Source organism: Eucyclogobius newberryi, unplaced genomic scaffold (genome assembly GCF_026437365.1).
Source record: "Eucyclogobius newberryi isolate DKJ021-1_F unplaced genomic scaffold, fEucNew1.0.hap1 SCAF_12, whole genome shotgun sequence".
Classification (NCBI taxonomy): domain Eukaryota; kingdom Metazoa; phylum Chordata; class Actinopteri; order Gobiiformes; family Gobiidae; genus Eucyclogobius; species Eucyclogobius newberryi.
The window spans coordinates 6,857,275-6,870,401 of record NW_027315746.1 but is presented as its reverse complement, the minus strand read 5'-3'; the positions used below and the strand labels follow the sequence as shown (position 1 = coordinate 6,870,401).

Below are 13,127 nucleotides of genomic sequence, written 5' to 3'. Positions count from 1 at the left end.
CGCGCGCGGAGAGAGACAGCTCGCGCCTTTCACCGCAACGAATCACCACTTTATCTTATTTTATTTCATTTCCCACGCGCTCCTTTGATTTGGATTTTCTATTCTATTTATTTGTCACGCGCGGACATGAGCCGCATCCTTTAGGCTCGCGACACCGAGTGAAGACAATCCCCGGGCTCTGAGGAGAAGGAGGAGGAAGAGGAAGAGGAGGAATAGGAGGAGAGGAGGAGGAAGAGGAGGAGAGGAGGAGGAAGAGGAGGAGAGGAGGAGGAGAAGAGGAGGAGAAAAGGAGAAGAGGAGGAGAGGAGGAGGAAGAGGAGAAGAGGAGGAGAGAAGGAGGAAGAGGAGGAGAGGAGGAGAAGAGGAGGAGAGAAGGAGGAAGAGGAGAGGAGGAGGAGAAGAGGAGGAGGAGAGGAGGAGGAGAGGAGGAGGAGGCTGCTGCTGCTGCTGCCGGGACCGGGCGCAGGAAGATGCCTCACGGACCCCGGCAGCATCCTCGGCATCACCAGGCGCGCGCACCACTGACGCAGTCGCCATGCCGCGGTTCGGGGCCACATGGGCGGTCGCGCTGCTGCTCGTCGCGGGTCTAGGCTCGACCTTCCTCTTCTGCGAGTACCTCATCTACTTCCCCGCCATCTTCCAGTGCGCGTGGCCCGTCGTCGCGAGCCATGGCCGCGCGGCGGGGGGCGACGACGCGGTGCGCGCCATGGTGCTGTCCGACACGCACCTGCTCGGGGCCGTCGGCGGGCACTGGTTCGACAAGCTGCGGAGGTGAGAGAGTCCCAGGGCTGCTGTCCACGCCACTGTTGTTGTTGTTGTCATTGTTGTTGTTGTTGTCATTGTTGTTGTTGTTGTCATTGTTGTTGTTGTTGTCATTGTTGTTGTTGTTGTCGTCGTAGAGAATGGCAGATGGAGCGAGCTTTCCAAACCGCGCTGTGGCTCTTGAAACCAGAAATCGTCTTCATTCTTGGAGACATCTTCGACGAGGGCAAGTGGAGCTCGCAAAAGGTGAGGGACGACACGCGAAACATACGCGGAACACACGCGGAACACACGCGAAACACACGCGGAACACAGGCGAAACATACGCGAAACACACGCGGAACACAGGCGAAACACACGCGGAACACACGCGAAACACACGCGAAACACACGCGGAACACAGGCGAAACATACGCGAAACACACGCGGAACACAGGCGAAACACACGCGAAACACACGCGGAACACACGCGAAACACACGCGGAACACACGCGGAACACACGCGAAACACACGCGAAACACACGCGGAACACAGGCGAAACACACGCGAAACACACGCGGAACACAGGCGAAACACAGGCGGAACACAGGCGAAACACAGGCGGAACACACGCGAAACACAGGCGAAACACAGGCGGAACACAGGCGAAACACAGGCGGAACACAGGCGGAACACAGGCGGAACACAGGCGGAACACAGGCGAAACACGCGCCGCGCCGCTCTCCTCTCCATCCCCCGCGCGCGCGCACAAACACGCACGCGTCACGCCAGAACAAAGGATTTAAAATAACAACAATGATAAAACGGAAGCGCGTGGGTCCAGCGACACTTTTCTCCGTTTTTCTGAATCGGTCGCGGTAGATTTTTTTCCCACGCGCGCGGCGGAACTTCCACGTCCCCGTGTGTTCCCGGTACATCTCGTGTCGCTCCCGCGCGCCTCCACCTGCTGGAGCCCCGGGCCCGCTTGGTATGCACCGGGGGTCGTCACGCGCGCACGGGGCCGTCTCAGAGTTATTCCCGTTAAACGCGTTTGGAAAAAAAGGAGGAAAAGCGCGTATTAAATGCTCCGTGTTTCCTTTGTTTACCGGGGAAATGCCGCACCGGCCCCGGAAACACACGGCTCCTTATAAAAGAGTGTGAAAGGTTTAAGACGTTTATGATTCCAAAAATGATGGATAATATCGCAGTTGTTGTTTCTGCGCGATGTGAATATCGAGAGAGTCGTTTATATCGTGAAAACCGTTCAATATGATCAATAAATCTGCTTGTTTCTTTGTAGTTTTTAATTATGTTCATGTTTTGCGCTGAACTCGAGCCTCGACAAACACATTTTAGCTTTGTTAAAATATCATCCGAATATTGTTAAGAACCCAAACCATAGGCACCAGCTGTATTTGTTTTTAGCCTTGTTTATGCTAAGCTCCGTTTTACATTGCGTACAATAATAACACATTTACCACTATTACTTTATACAATCATCAATAAATACAAATGTGTATCGTGTATGAAGTGAAAGAAACTTTATTTATGTTACGCTGGGGCTGGACCAAACAGGAATAAAACAGAATGTGATTTGACGTGACGAGCAGCTGTTTTGGTGAAATTGTTACCGTATTTTCCGGAGTATAAGTCGCACCAGCCAAAAAACACATAAGTTGCACTGGAGTATGAAATGCGGTTGCAAGTGTGAACATAACAAATAATATCACATAAGTTGCTACGGAGTATAAGTATATAAGTGTAAATATAATTTGCACCCCGTCCAAAACTATGAAAAAATGTGACTTATACGGTATATTCAGTGACTTTCCGTCGCAGATTTGCTCGAAACGTGTGGTGCGTTCGCTGGCTAACGGGATTTCCCAAATTCTGACTTTTTCCCAAAAATGCCCTGGAACATAATCCAGCTGGTATTTTGTGACTGGAGCCGGTCGAGGGGCTTTTCACGCCACGTCCTAGATCCGCTCTGGTACAACAAAGATAATCAGATGGATAAACACAGCAAAAAGTGCATCTGAGCGACACTTTTAAACTGACAATAATCTATTTAACATGTTTGACACGTTTGCTGAATATTTATATTGGTTTAGCCTGCGCTTTAGCATTAGCCACATGTAAATATTAGAACCACATGTTAATATTAGCCACATGTTATTGTTAGCCACATGTTATGTTAACATTAGCCACATGTAAATATTACAAACGCATGTTAACATTAGCCACATGTTATTGTTAGCCACATGTTATGTTAACATTAGCCACATGTAAATATTACAAACACATGTTAGCATTAGCCACATGTAAATATTACAAACACATGTTAATATTAGCCACATGTTATTGTTAGCCACATGTTATGTTAACATTAGCCACATGTAAATATTACAAACACATGTTAACATTAGCCACATGTAAATATTACAAACACATGTTAACATTAGCCACATGTTATTGTTAGCCACATGTTATGTTAACATTAGCCACATGTAAATATTACAAACACATGTTAACATTAGCCACATGAAAATATTACAAACACATGTTAACATTAGCCACATGAAAATATTAGAACCACATGTTAACATTAGCCACATGTTATTGTTAGCCACATGTTATGTTAACATTAGCCACATGTAAATATTACAAACACATGTTAACATTAGCCACATGTTATTGTTAGCCACATGTTATGTTAACATTAGCCACATGTAAATATTACAAACACATGTTAACATTAGCCACATGTTATTGTTAGCCACATGTTATTGTTATTGTTAGCCACATGTTATTGTTAGCCACATGTTATTGTTAGCCACATGTTGACATTAGCCACATATTAACGTTAGAACCACATATTAACATTAGCCACATGTTAACGTTAGCCACATATTAACGTTAGAACCACATGTTAACGTTAGCCACATATTAACGTTAGAACCACATGTCAACGCAATGGACGATTTTTCGGCGATTTGAGAACGTAGGCGGAAGTGCACATGCCACTCCCCCGTGCGGACTGATACAACACACACGTGCGTTTGTTTATTAGCGCAACGGAGCGCATCGCATCTCTCGTCTCCCGTAGATTTCTGTCTCTTCTGAATCAACTCGAACTGTCTTTCTCCGTCTTCATTTTGTCCTGTACACTGAGGGAACTATATTATGATAGATCCATGCACTTAGGCACGCGGAAACGTAGGGACGAACCTGACGCGGCTGCAGGTGAGCGATAGGTGCGTTTTATGATTGATACGTGGCAGGACTAATCGGCAGTCCACGCCACGAGGAAATAAGAGTCAGATTTGGGCCAAAAAAATCTTTAACGTTAGCCACATGTTATTGTTAGCCACATGTTGACATTAGCCACATGTTAACGTCAGCCTGCGCTTTAGCATTAGCCACATGTTAACATTAGCCACATTTTATCGTTAGCCACATGTTAACTTCAGCCTGCGCTTTAGCATTAGCCACATGTTAACATTAGCCACATGTTATCGTTAGCCACATGTTAACTTCAGCCTGCGCTTTAGCATTAGCCACATGTTAACATTAGCCACATGTTATTGTTAGCCACATGTTAACGTCAGCCTGCGCTTTAGCATTAGCCACATGTTAACATTAGCCACATGTTAACATTAGCCACATGTTATCGTTAGCCACATGTTAACGTCAGCCTGCGCTTTAGCATTAGCCACATGTTAACGTTAGCCTGCGCTTTAGCATTAGCCACATGTAAACGTTAGCCACATTGTTAACGTTAGCCGCAGAACTCGTTACGTTGTCGTCGCCGGAAACGCAGCGACAGATGCTTTTCCCGCCCTTTTCAGGCTCTGAGTGAGTGACAGGTGGATTCAACCAATCACAGCGAAGTGTGACCTCTCAGAAGATAAGACTTGTGACCTCTTCATGGCAGATATAAAAACACTTAAGGGGCTTCCACACGGCCGCGGCCGAAGCGTCCAGTTTACATTCAAAGTCTATGGTAAACGCGCGTCGAGCGCGTAGTGCGTTATCCGCGGTGCGATTTCTTCGTTTTTGCGGCGCGATTGGTGTGTTTTTTTACGCTCTCGATGCTTTGAGTGCGCGTATGAGCCGGCCGAGGCGACGAAAGCGGCTAACGCGACGCGTTCAGATATGTTGAGGTCTCTGCAGCTGAAGCGTAGCAGCCGCCGCAGCAGCCAATCAGAGCTGACGCTCCAGTGACGTACGTTCGTACGTATTGCCCCTTGCATTTCCGGTATTCCCCATGGAATTCCCCAAGAAGCGCCACTTTTTCCTTCTTCGTCAACAATGGCAGACGAAAGACTGATTGTGGCCGTGTGTGGGAGAAAGGAGCTGTACGATGTATTCACGGTGGAAAACAGAGACAGAAACAAGTCCGGCGCCTCCGTGTGAGAGTTTAGAAAACCAAAAACGCTCTCGATATCCGCCATTTTATACAATGAACAAACAACTCCACTGCTCTTGCGACAACACCTCTACTGCGCATGTGCGCAGACAGCTCAAGCGCCGCACTGTGTACAGTGGCCGGGGCGTCGATAGCGCGCGTCTGGTGCGTAAACCTTTCAAATGTACACTCAAATTCTGCGTCGGGCGCGTTTAGGCGTCTGTACGTAGCTTTAGGATATTGACATTCGGTTCTGTTTGAGCGATGTTTGTTTGTTGCCTTTGTGACGTTTGAGTTCCACACATAATGGAGCTGTTGTCAGGGCAACAGCGCCGGTCGAACTGGGTTGTCCAGAAAATCTACTTCCTCTTTCACATGGACATGTGAAGTAAGGCTTTGTCCTCACTAAATTGTGTACATTTCGTTTTATTTAACTAACCTTTTGGCTCTGAAGTTACATTTAAGACATTTTTGATGCAGATTAATCTTCAATAGTTAAATAACAACGTAAACAACTGATTTATTAACGATATTCGACGCTTGACAACATTTTCTGTTGAGTTTGTTGGTGGCTTTATGGTCTTAATTTGCAATAAATAAACACGCTATTTGTCAGTCCTTCAAAATATCAAGTGTATGTAATATTAGGTATAGTTTTAAGTGTGTTTAAAGCGCCCCCTACAGGTCGGACGACTCATTGAACTAAAATGCAGTTAAGATAAATATATTTAGAATTTTGATAGAAATTATAATTAATGTTTAGAGAATCAAAAAGTTGTTTCTTTGCGCAAATTCTGCCTAAACTTTTACTGGAATGAGTGTCCCTGGTGTGATGTCACTTCCTGTCATTTTTCTACAGATTTTTCAACGTTTTCTCCACAAACACCTGCTCGATCGGTGTAAAACTATAATGTTTATTTTAGGGCTGGGCAAGTTAACGCGTTATTATCGCGTTAACTCATCACTTATTTAACGCGCTCAATTATTTTAACGCGCGTTAACGCAGGTCGGATTCCCCTGGTCCAGTTCTAAAGCCTCGTACAGAGCGCTGCGCCCGACGCAGAATTTGAGCGCGTGAACATTAGAAAGACAAACGCACCGGACGCACGTTCTCGACTCATGTCCGTAAAATACACTCAGCAGCAGACGTGCGTCCGAGTCGTCCTGCACATGCTCAGTAGAGTCGAGTCGTCCTGCACATGCTCAGTGGAGTGGAGTCGTCCTGCACATGCTCAGTGGAGTGGAGTCGTCCTGCACATGCTCAGTAGAGTCGAGTCGTCCTGCACATGCTCAGTGGAGTGGAGTCGTCCTGCACATGCTCAGTGGAGTGGAGTCGTCCTGCACATGCTCAGTGGAGTGGAGTCGTCCTGCACATGCTCAGTGGAGTGGAGTCGTCCTGCACATGCTCAGTGGAGTGGAGTCGTCCTGCACATGCTCAGTGGAGTCGAGTCGTCCTGCACATGCTCAGTAGAGTCGAGTCGTCCTGCACATGCTCAGTGGAGTGGAGTCGTCCTGCACATGCTCAGTGGAGTGGAGTCGTCCTGCACATGCTCAGTAGAGTGGAGTCGTCCTGCACATGCTCAGTGGAGGAGAGTCGTCCTGCACATGCTCAGTGGAGGAGAGTCGTCCTGCACATGCTCAGTGGAGTCGAGTCGTCCTGCACATGCTCAGTGGAGTCGAGTCGTCCTGCACATGCTCAGTGGAGGAGAGTCGTCCTGCACATGCTCAGTGGAGGAGAGTCGTCCTGCACATGCTCAGTGGAGTGGAGTCGTCCTGCACATGCTCAGTGGAGTCGAGTCGTCCTGCACATGCTCAGTGGAGTCGAGTCGTCCTGCACATGCTCAGTGGAGTCGAGTCGTCCTGCACATGCTCAGTGGAGGAGAGTCGTCCTGCACATGCTCAGTGGAGTCGAGTCGTCCTGCACATGCTCAGTGGAGGAGAGTCGTCCTGCACATGCTCAGTGGAGTCGAGTCGTCCTGCACATGCTCAGTAGAGTCGAGTCGTCCTGCACATGCTCAGTGGAGGAGAGTCGTCCTGCACATGCTCAGTGGAGGAGAGTCGTCCTGCACATGCTCAGTGGAGGAGAGTCGTCCTGCACATGCTCAGTGGAGTCGAGTCGTCCTGCACATGCTCAGTAGAGTCGAGTCGTCCTGCACATGCTCAGTGGAGGAGAGTCGTCCTGCACATGCTCAGTGGAGTCGAGTCGTCCTGCACATGCTCAGTAGAGTCGAGTCGTCCTGCACATGCTCAGTAGAGTCGAGTCGTCCTGCACATGCTCAGTGGAGGAGAGTCGTCCTGCACATGCTCAGTGGAGGAGAGTCGTCCTGCACATGCTCAGTGGAGTCGAGTCGTCCTGCACATGCTCAGTGGAGTCGAGTCGTCCTGCACATGCTCAGTGGAGGAGAGTCGTCCTGCACATGCTCAGTGGAGTCGAGTCGTCCTGCACATGCTCAGTGGAGGAGAGTCGTCCTGCACATGCTCAGTGGAGTCGAGTCGTCCTGCACATGCTCAGTGGAGTCGAGTCGTCCTGCACATGCTCAGTGGAGGAGAGTCGTCCTGCACATGCTCAGTGGAGGAGAGTCGTCCTGCACATGCTCAGTGGAGGAGAGTCGTCCTGCACATGCTCAGTGGAGTCGAGTCGTCCTGCACATGCTCAGTAGAGTCGAGTCGTCCTGCACATGCTCAGTGGAGGAGAGTCGTCCTGCACATGCTCAGTGGAGTCGAGTCGTCCTGCACATGCTCAGTAGAGTCGAGTCGTCCTGCACATGCTCAGTAGAGTCGAGTCGTCCTGCACATGCTCAGTGGAGGAGAGTCGTCCTGCACATGCTCAGTAGAGTCGAGTCGTCCTGCACATGCTCAGTGGAGGAGAGTCGTCCTGCACATGCTCAGTAGAGTCGAGTCGTCCTGCACATGCTCAGTAGAGGAGAGTCGTCCTGCACATGCTCAGTGGAGGAGAGTCGTCCTGCACATGCTCAGTGGAGGAGAGTCGTCCTGCACATGCTCAGTGGAGGAGAGTCGTCCTGCACATGCTCAGTGGAGGAGAGTCGTCCTGCACATGCTCAGTGGAGGAGAGTCGTCCTGCACATGCTCAGTGGAGGAGAGTCGTCCTGCACATGCTCAGTGGAGGAGAGTCGTCCTGCACATGCTCAGTGGAGGAGTTGTGCTGCGCTGCTTTTCTCGTGGTGTAAATGGAGTTTAATGTTTGCTTTGGTTTATTAACTTTACAAAGTCAGCGGCTATAGGCGCCAGCCGAGGCAACCCGCCGGGGGCCCGCGTGAGCAGGTCCTGCCGGGGGCCCTCGTGAGCAGGTCCCGCCGGGGGCCCGCCGGGGGCCCGCGTGAGCAGGTCCCGCCGGGGCCCTCGTGAGCAGGTCCCGCCGGGGGCCCGCCGGGGGCCTGCGTGAGCAGGTCCTGCCGGGGGCCCGCGTGAGCAGGTCCTGCCGGGGGCCCGCGTGAGCAGGTCCCGACGGGCGCCGCAGCTGGGGAGATCCTTGAGAAGGGCCGGTGCGCGTCTATCATCTGAAAACGTGAATAATCTGGTGCCTTAGCAACTGGCTTAGTGCAGAGGAGTAAAAAAACACCCAGTTTTAGGAATCTACAAACTTTTCTGGTTCTTTTCAACGCCCTGACAGTGGCAATAAGCTTTAGTTTTGTGTTTGATAACATTGTTTAAGTTAAAATATACACAATGTATTTATTTGAATTGAACTGGTTAAGTGTTCGTTGGCACAACTAATGTTCTGGCGCTTTAGTGTCTAAGAATTCTAAGAATGTACAAACTGTACTGAAGTGTTTCCTGGTTCTGCTGCTCCTAAAATGTGTTTTGAGTGTCTAATGTTTCATGAGATTACAATGTTTCTGACGTTACCTCTGAAGTGGCCTGTTCATCTTTAATGATTGTGGCTCAGGATTTTGTGGAAAGTGAATACTTAATATTTTATTTAACTGCTACTGAATAAAAATGCTGATGCACTTTACACTTCTTTTGAATTCATTTTGAATTTTGCACGTCAAAATGCGATTAATCGTGATTAATCAGGGAAATAATGCGATTAATCGCAATTAAAAAATGTAACCGTTGCCCAGCCCTAGTTTATGTACAACAGGTATAAATACACCAAATAAAGTCAAAATAGAACATAGGCCCTTTAATCCTGTCACAGTTTCACTGTCGCTCTGGTCGTTGCTGCTTTGACTCGTTCATTATTCACACGCTTCATTCAGAATTACTCTCCGAATGTCGACTGTCGGTTGTAAAACGCGTCTCTCCAGATGCTCAAGTCCTGTTTCACAGCGTCGTTTGAAATGAAAGGCCGAGGCGTTCTCATGGCGACTGTCTCGGCCAATCGGAGCGCAGACGGTGGACCGGGGCGCCGTGATTGGACGAGAGCTGTCGATGCGTCTTCAGTTTACAAGGGAATACGTCTGATACAGGATTGTGATCTGGCAACGAGAAGGCTTTTCACGCACTGTTATAGATAAACCAGGACTAAACCTGGACTAAACCTGGACTAGACCAGGACTAGACCAGGACTAGACCAGGACTAGACCAGGACTAAACCAGGACTAAACCAGGACTAAACCAGGACTAGACCAGGACTAGACCAGGACTAGACCAGGACTAAACCAGGACTAAACCAGGACTAAACCTGGACTAGACCAGGACTAGACCAGGACTAGACCAGGACTAAACCAGGACTAGACCAGGACTAAACCAGGACTAAACCAGGACTAAACCTGGACTAGACCAGGACTAGACCAGGACTAGACCAGGACTAAACCAGGACTAAACCTGGACTAAACCTGGACTAGACCAGGACTAGACCAGGACTAGACCAGGACTAAACCAGGACTAAACCAGGACTAAACCTGGACTAGACCAGGACTAAACCAGGACTAAACCTGGACTAGAACAGGATTAAACCAGGACTAAACCAGGACTAAACCTGGACTAAACCAGGACTAAACCTGGACTAAACCAGGACTAAACCTGGACTAAACCTGGACTAGACCAGGACTAGACCAGGACTAAACCAGGACTAAACCAGGACTAAACCTGGACTAGACCAGGACTAAACCAGGACTAAACCAGGACTAAACCTGGACTAGAACAGGATTAAACCAGGACTAAACCAGGACTAAACCTGGACTAGACCAGGACTAAACCAGGACTAAACCTGGACTAGAACAGGATTAAACCAGGACTAAACCAGGACTAAACCTGGACTAAACCAGGACTAAACCTGGACTAAACCAGGACTAAACCTGGACTAAACCTGGACTAGACCAGGACTAAACCAGGACTAAACCAGGACCAAACCTGGACTAAACCTGGACTAGACCAGGACTAGACCAGGACTAGACCAGGACTAAACCAGGACTAAACCAGGACTAAACCTGGACTAGACCAGGACTAGACCAGGACTAGACCAGGACTAAACCAGGACTAGACCAGGACTAAACCAGGACTAAACCAGGACTAAACCTGGACTAGACCAGGACTAGACCAGGACTAGACCAGGACTAAACCAGGACTAAACCTGGACTAAACCTGGACTAGACCAGGACTAGACCAGGACTAGACCAGGACTAAACCAGGACTAAACCAGGACTAAACCTGGACTAGAACAGGATTAAACCAGGACTAAACCAGGACTAAACCTGGACTAGACCAGGACTAAACCAGGACTAAACCTGGACTAGAACAGGATTAAACCAGGACTAAACCAGGACTAAACCTGGACTAAACCAGGACTAAACCTGGACTAAACCTGGACTAGACCAGGACTAGACCAGGACTAAACCAGGACTAAACCAGGACTAAACCTGGACTAGACCAGGACTAAACCAGGACTAAACCAGGACTAAACCTGGACTAGAACAGGATTAAACCAGGACTAAACCAGGACTAAACCTGGACTAGACCAGGACTAAACCAGGACTAAACCTGGACTAGAACAGGATTAAACCAGGACTAAACCAGGACTAAACCTGGACTAAACCAGGACTAAACCTGGACTAAACCAGGACTAAACCTGGACTAAACCTGGACTAGACCAGGACTAAACCAGGACTAAACCAGGACCAAACCTGGACTAAACCTGGACTAGACCAGGTCTAGAACATGATTAAACCAGGACTAAACCAGGACTAAACCTGGACTAGACCAGGACTAAACCAGGACTAAACCTGGACTAGAACAGGACTAAACCAGGACTAAACCTGGACTAGAACAGGACTAAACCAGGACTAAACCTGGACTAGAACAGGACTAAACCAGGATTAAACCAGGACTAAACCTGGACTAGACAAAGACTAAACCAGGACTAAACCTGGACTAAACCAGGACTAAACCAGGACTAAACCAGGACTAAACCTGGACTAAACCTGGACTAGACCAGGACTAGAACAGGATTAAACCAGGACTAAACCAGGACTAAACCTGGACTAGACCAGGACTAAACCAGGACTAAACCTGGACTAGAACAGGACTAAACCAGGACTAAACCTGGACTAAACCAGCACTAGATGAGGTCTAAACCAGGACTAAACCTGGACTAAACCAGGACTAAACCAGGACTAAACCAGGACTAAACCAGGACTAGAACAGGACTAAACCAGGACCAGACAAAGACTAAACCAGGACTAAACCTGGCTAAACCTGGACTAGATGAGGACTAAACCAGGACTAGAACAGGACTAAACCAGGACTAGACAAGGACTAAACCAGGACTAAACCTGGACTAGATGAGGACTAAACCAAGGCTGGAACAGGACCTAAACCTGGACTTGAACAGGACCTAAACCAGGACTAGACAAGGACTAAACCAGGACTAGATGAGGACTATACCAGGACTAAACCTGGACTAAACCGGGACTAAACCGGGACTAAACCGGGACTAGATGAGGACTAAACCGGGACTAAACCAGGACTAAACCAGGACTAAACCAGGACTAAACCGGGACTAGATGAGGACTAAACCAGGACTAAACCAGGACTAAACCAGGACTAAACCAGGACTAAACCAGGACTAGATGAGGACTAAACCAGGACTAAACCAGGACTAAACCAGGACTAGATGAGGACTAAACCAGGACTAAACCAGGACTAAATCAGGACTAAACCAGGACTAAACCAGGACTAGATGAGGACTAAACCAGGACTAAACCAGGACTAAACCAGGACTAGATGAGGACTAAACCAGGACTAAACAGGGCTAAATCGGACTTTAAGTTTATTGTGTCATTGGCATAATAAAGTTAAATTATTATAGTTTATTGTGATGTTTTTCCTGATCACACAGAAAGACTCAACTCGTGCTGTTAGAAGTACTACATTGTGTTACCAAAGTAAAAGTACATATCCAGGAGCAAAATGACTATATTATATATTTTGAAGTACCTGTTTAAAATGTATTTCAAGAGTAAAAATGTTAAATATTTTACACAGATTTTGTGAAGCGTTAAAGCATCAAATGTCGTGATAATTGTGCCGATCACAATGATACTTGAGCTAAATTTGAATCCGTTTCTTAAATTCTCTAGTGAATTTTATGCATATTTTTTGTTTGCTCAAATTTGGGCTTGAACTCAAAACGCTTCACACAGAATGTCACAGTGAATGTGCCAAAAATCACCCTCAAACCACATAAAAAGTACAAATCCTGCCCTCAAATATAGTCAAGAGTATCCTCTAGAGAAGTACACATACACTTATTTATTAGCACCGGTACTTTATTTTGTACTTTTATGATTTGTTACTTTCCACCACTTTCACTCAGAAACATCCATTTCTCTTCTTTTATCTTGTCTTTTTGGTGCACGTCTCACAGCGTCACATAAATATGGAGAACATGTAGTAATGTTATTCCCGTTTGGATTAAAGCGCTGCATTTTTGAACATTTCATGAACATGTTTTTCAAAATTGTCACTTTCATATGGCTGGATAAATGCCTCGGGATGCTAATTAGCGTGGAG

The 13,127-nt window shown here is 47.7% G+C and overlaps 1 protein-coding gene across 1 annotated transcript in view; it reads left to right on the top strand.

The window, feature by feature from the left end:
• The first annotated feature begins 447 nt into the window (after nt 1-447).
• Nucleotides 448-13,127, top strand: part of mppe1 (metallophosphoesterase 1) — a 32,057-nt gene continuing 19,377 nt past the window's right edge. Inside the window, exons 1-2 of the mRNA XM_072440696.1 lie at nt 448-771; nt 900-1,008. Of these exons, the coding sequence (XP_072296797.1) occupies nt 536-771; nt 900-1,008 (345 nt within the window). The 5' untranslated portion in view covers nt 448-535. The remainder of the gene's footprint in view (nt 772-899; nt 1,009-13,127) is intronic.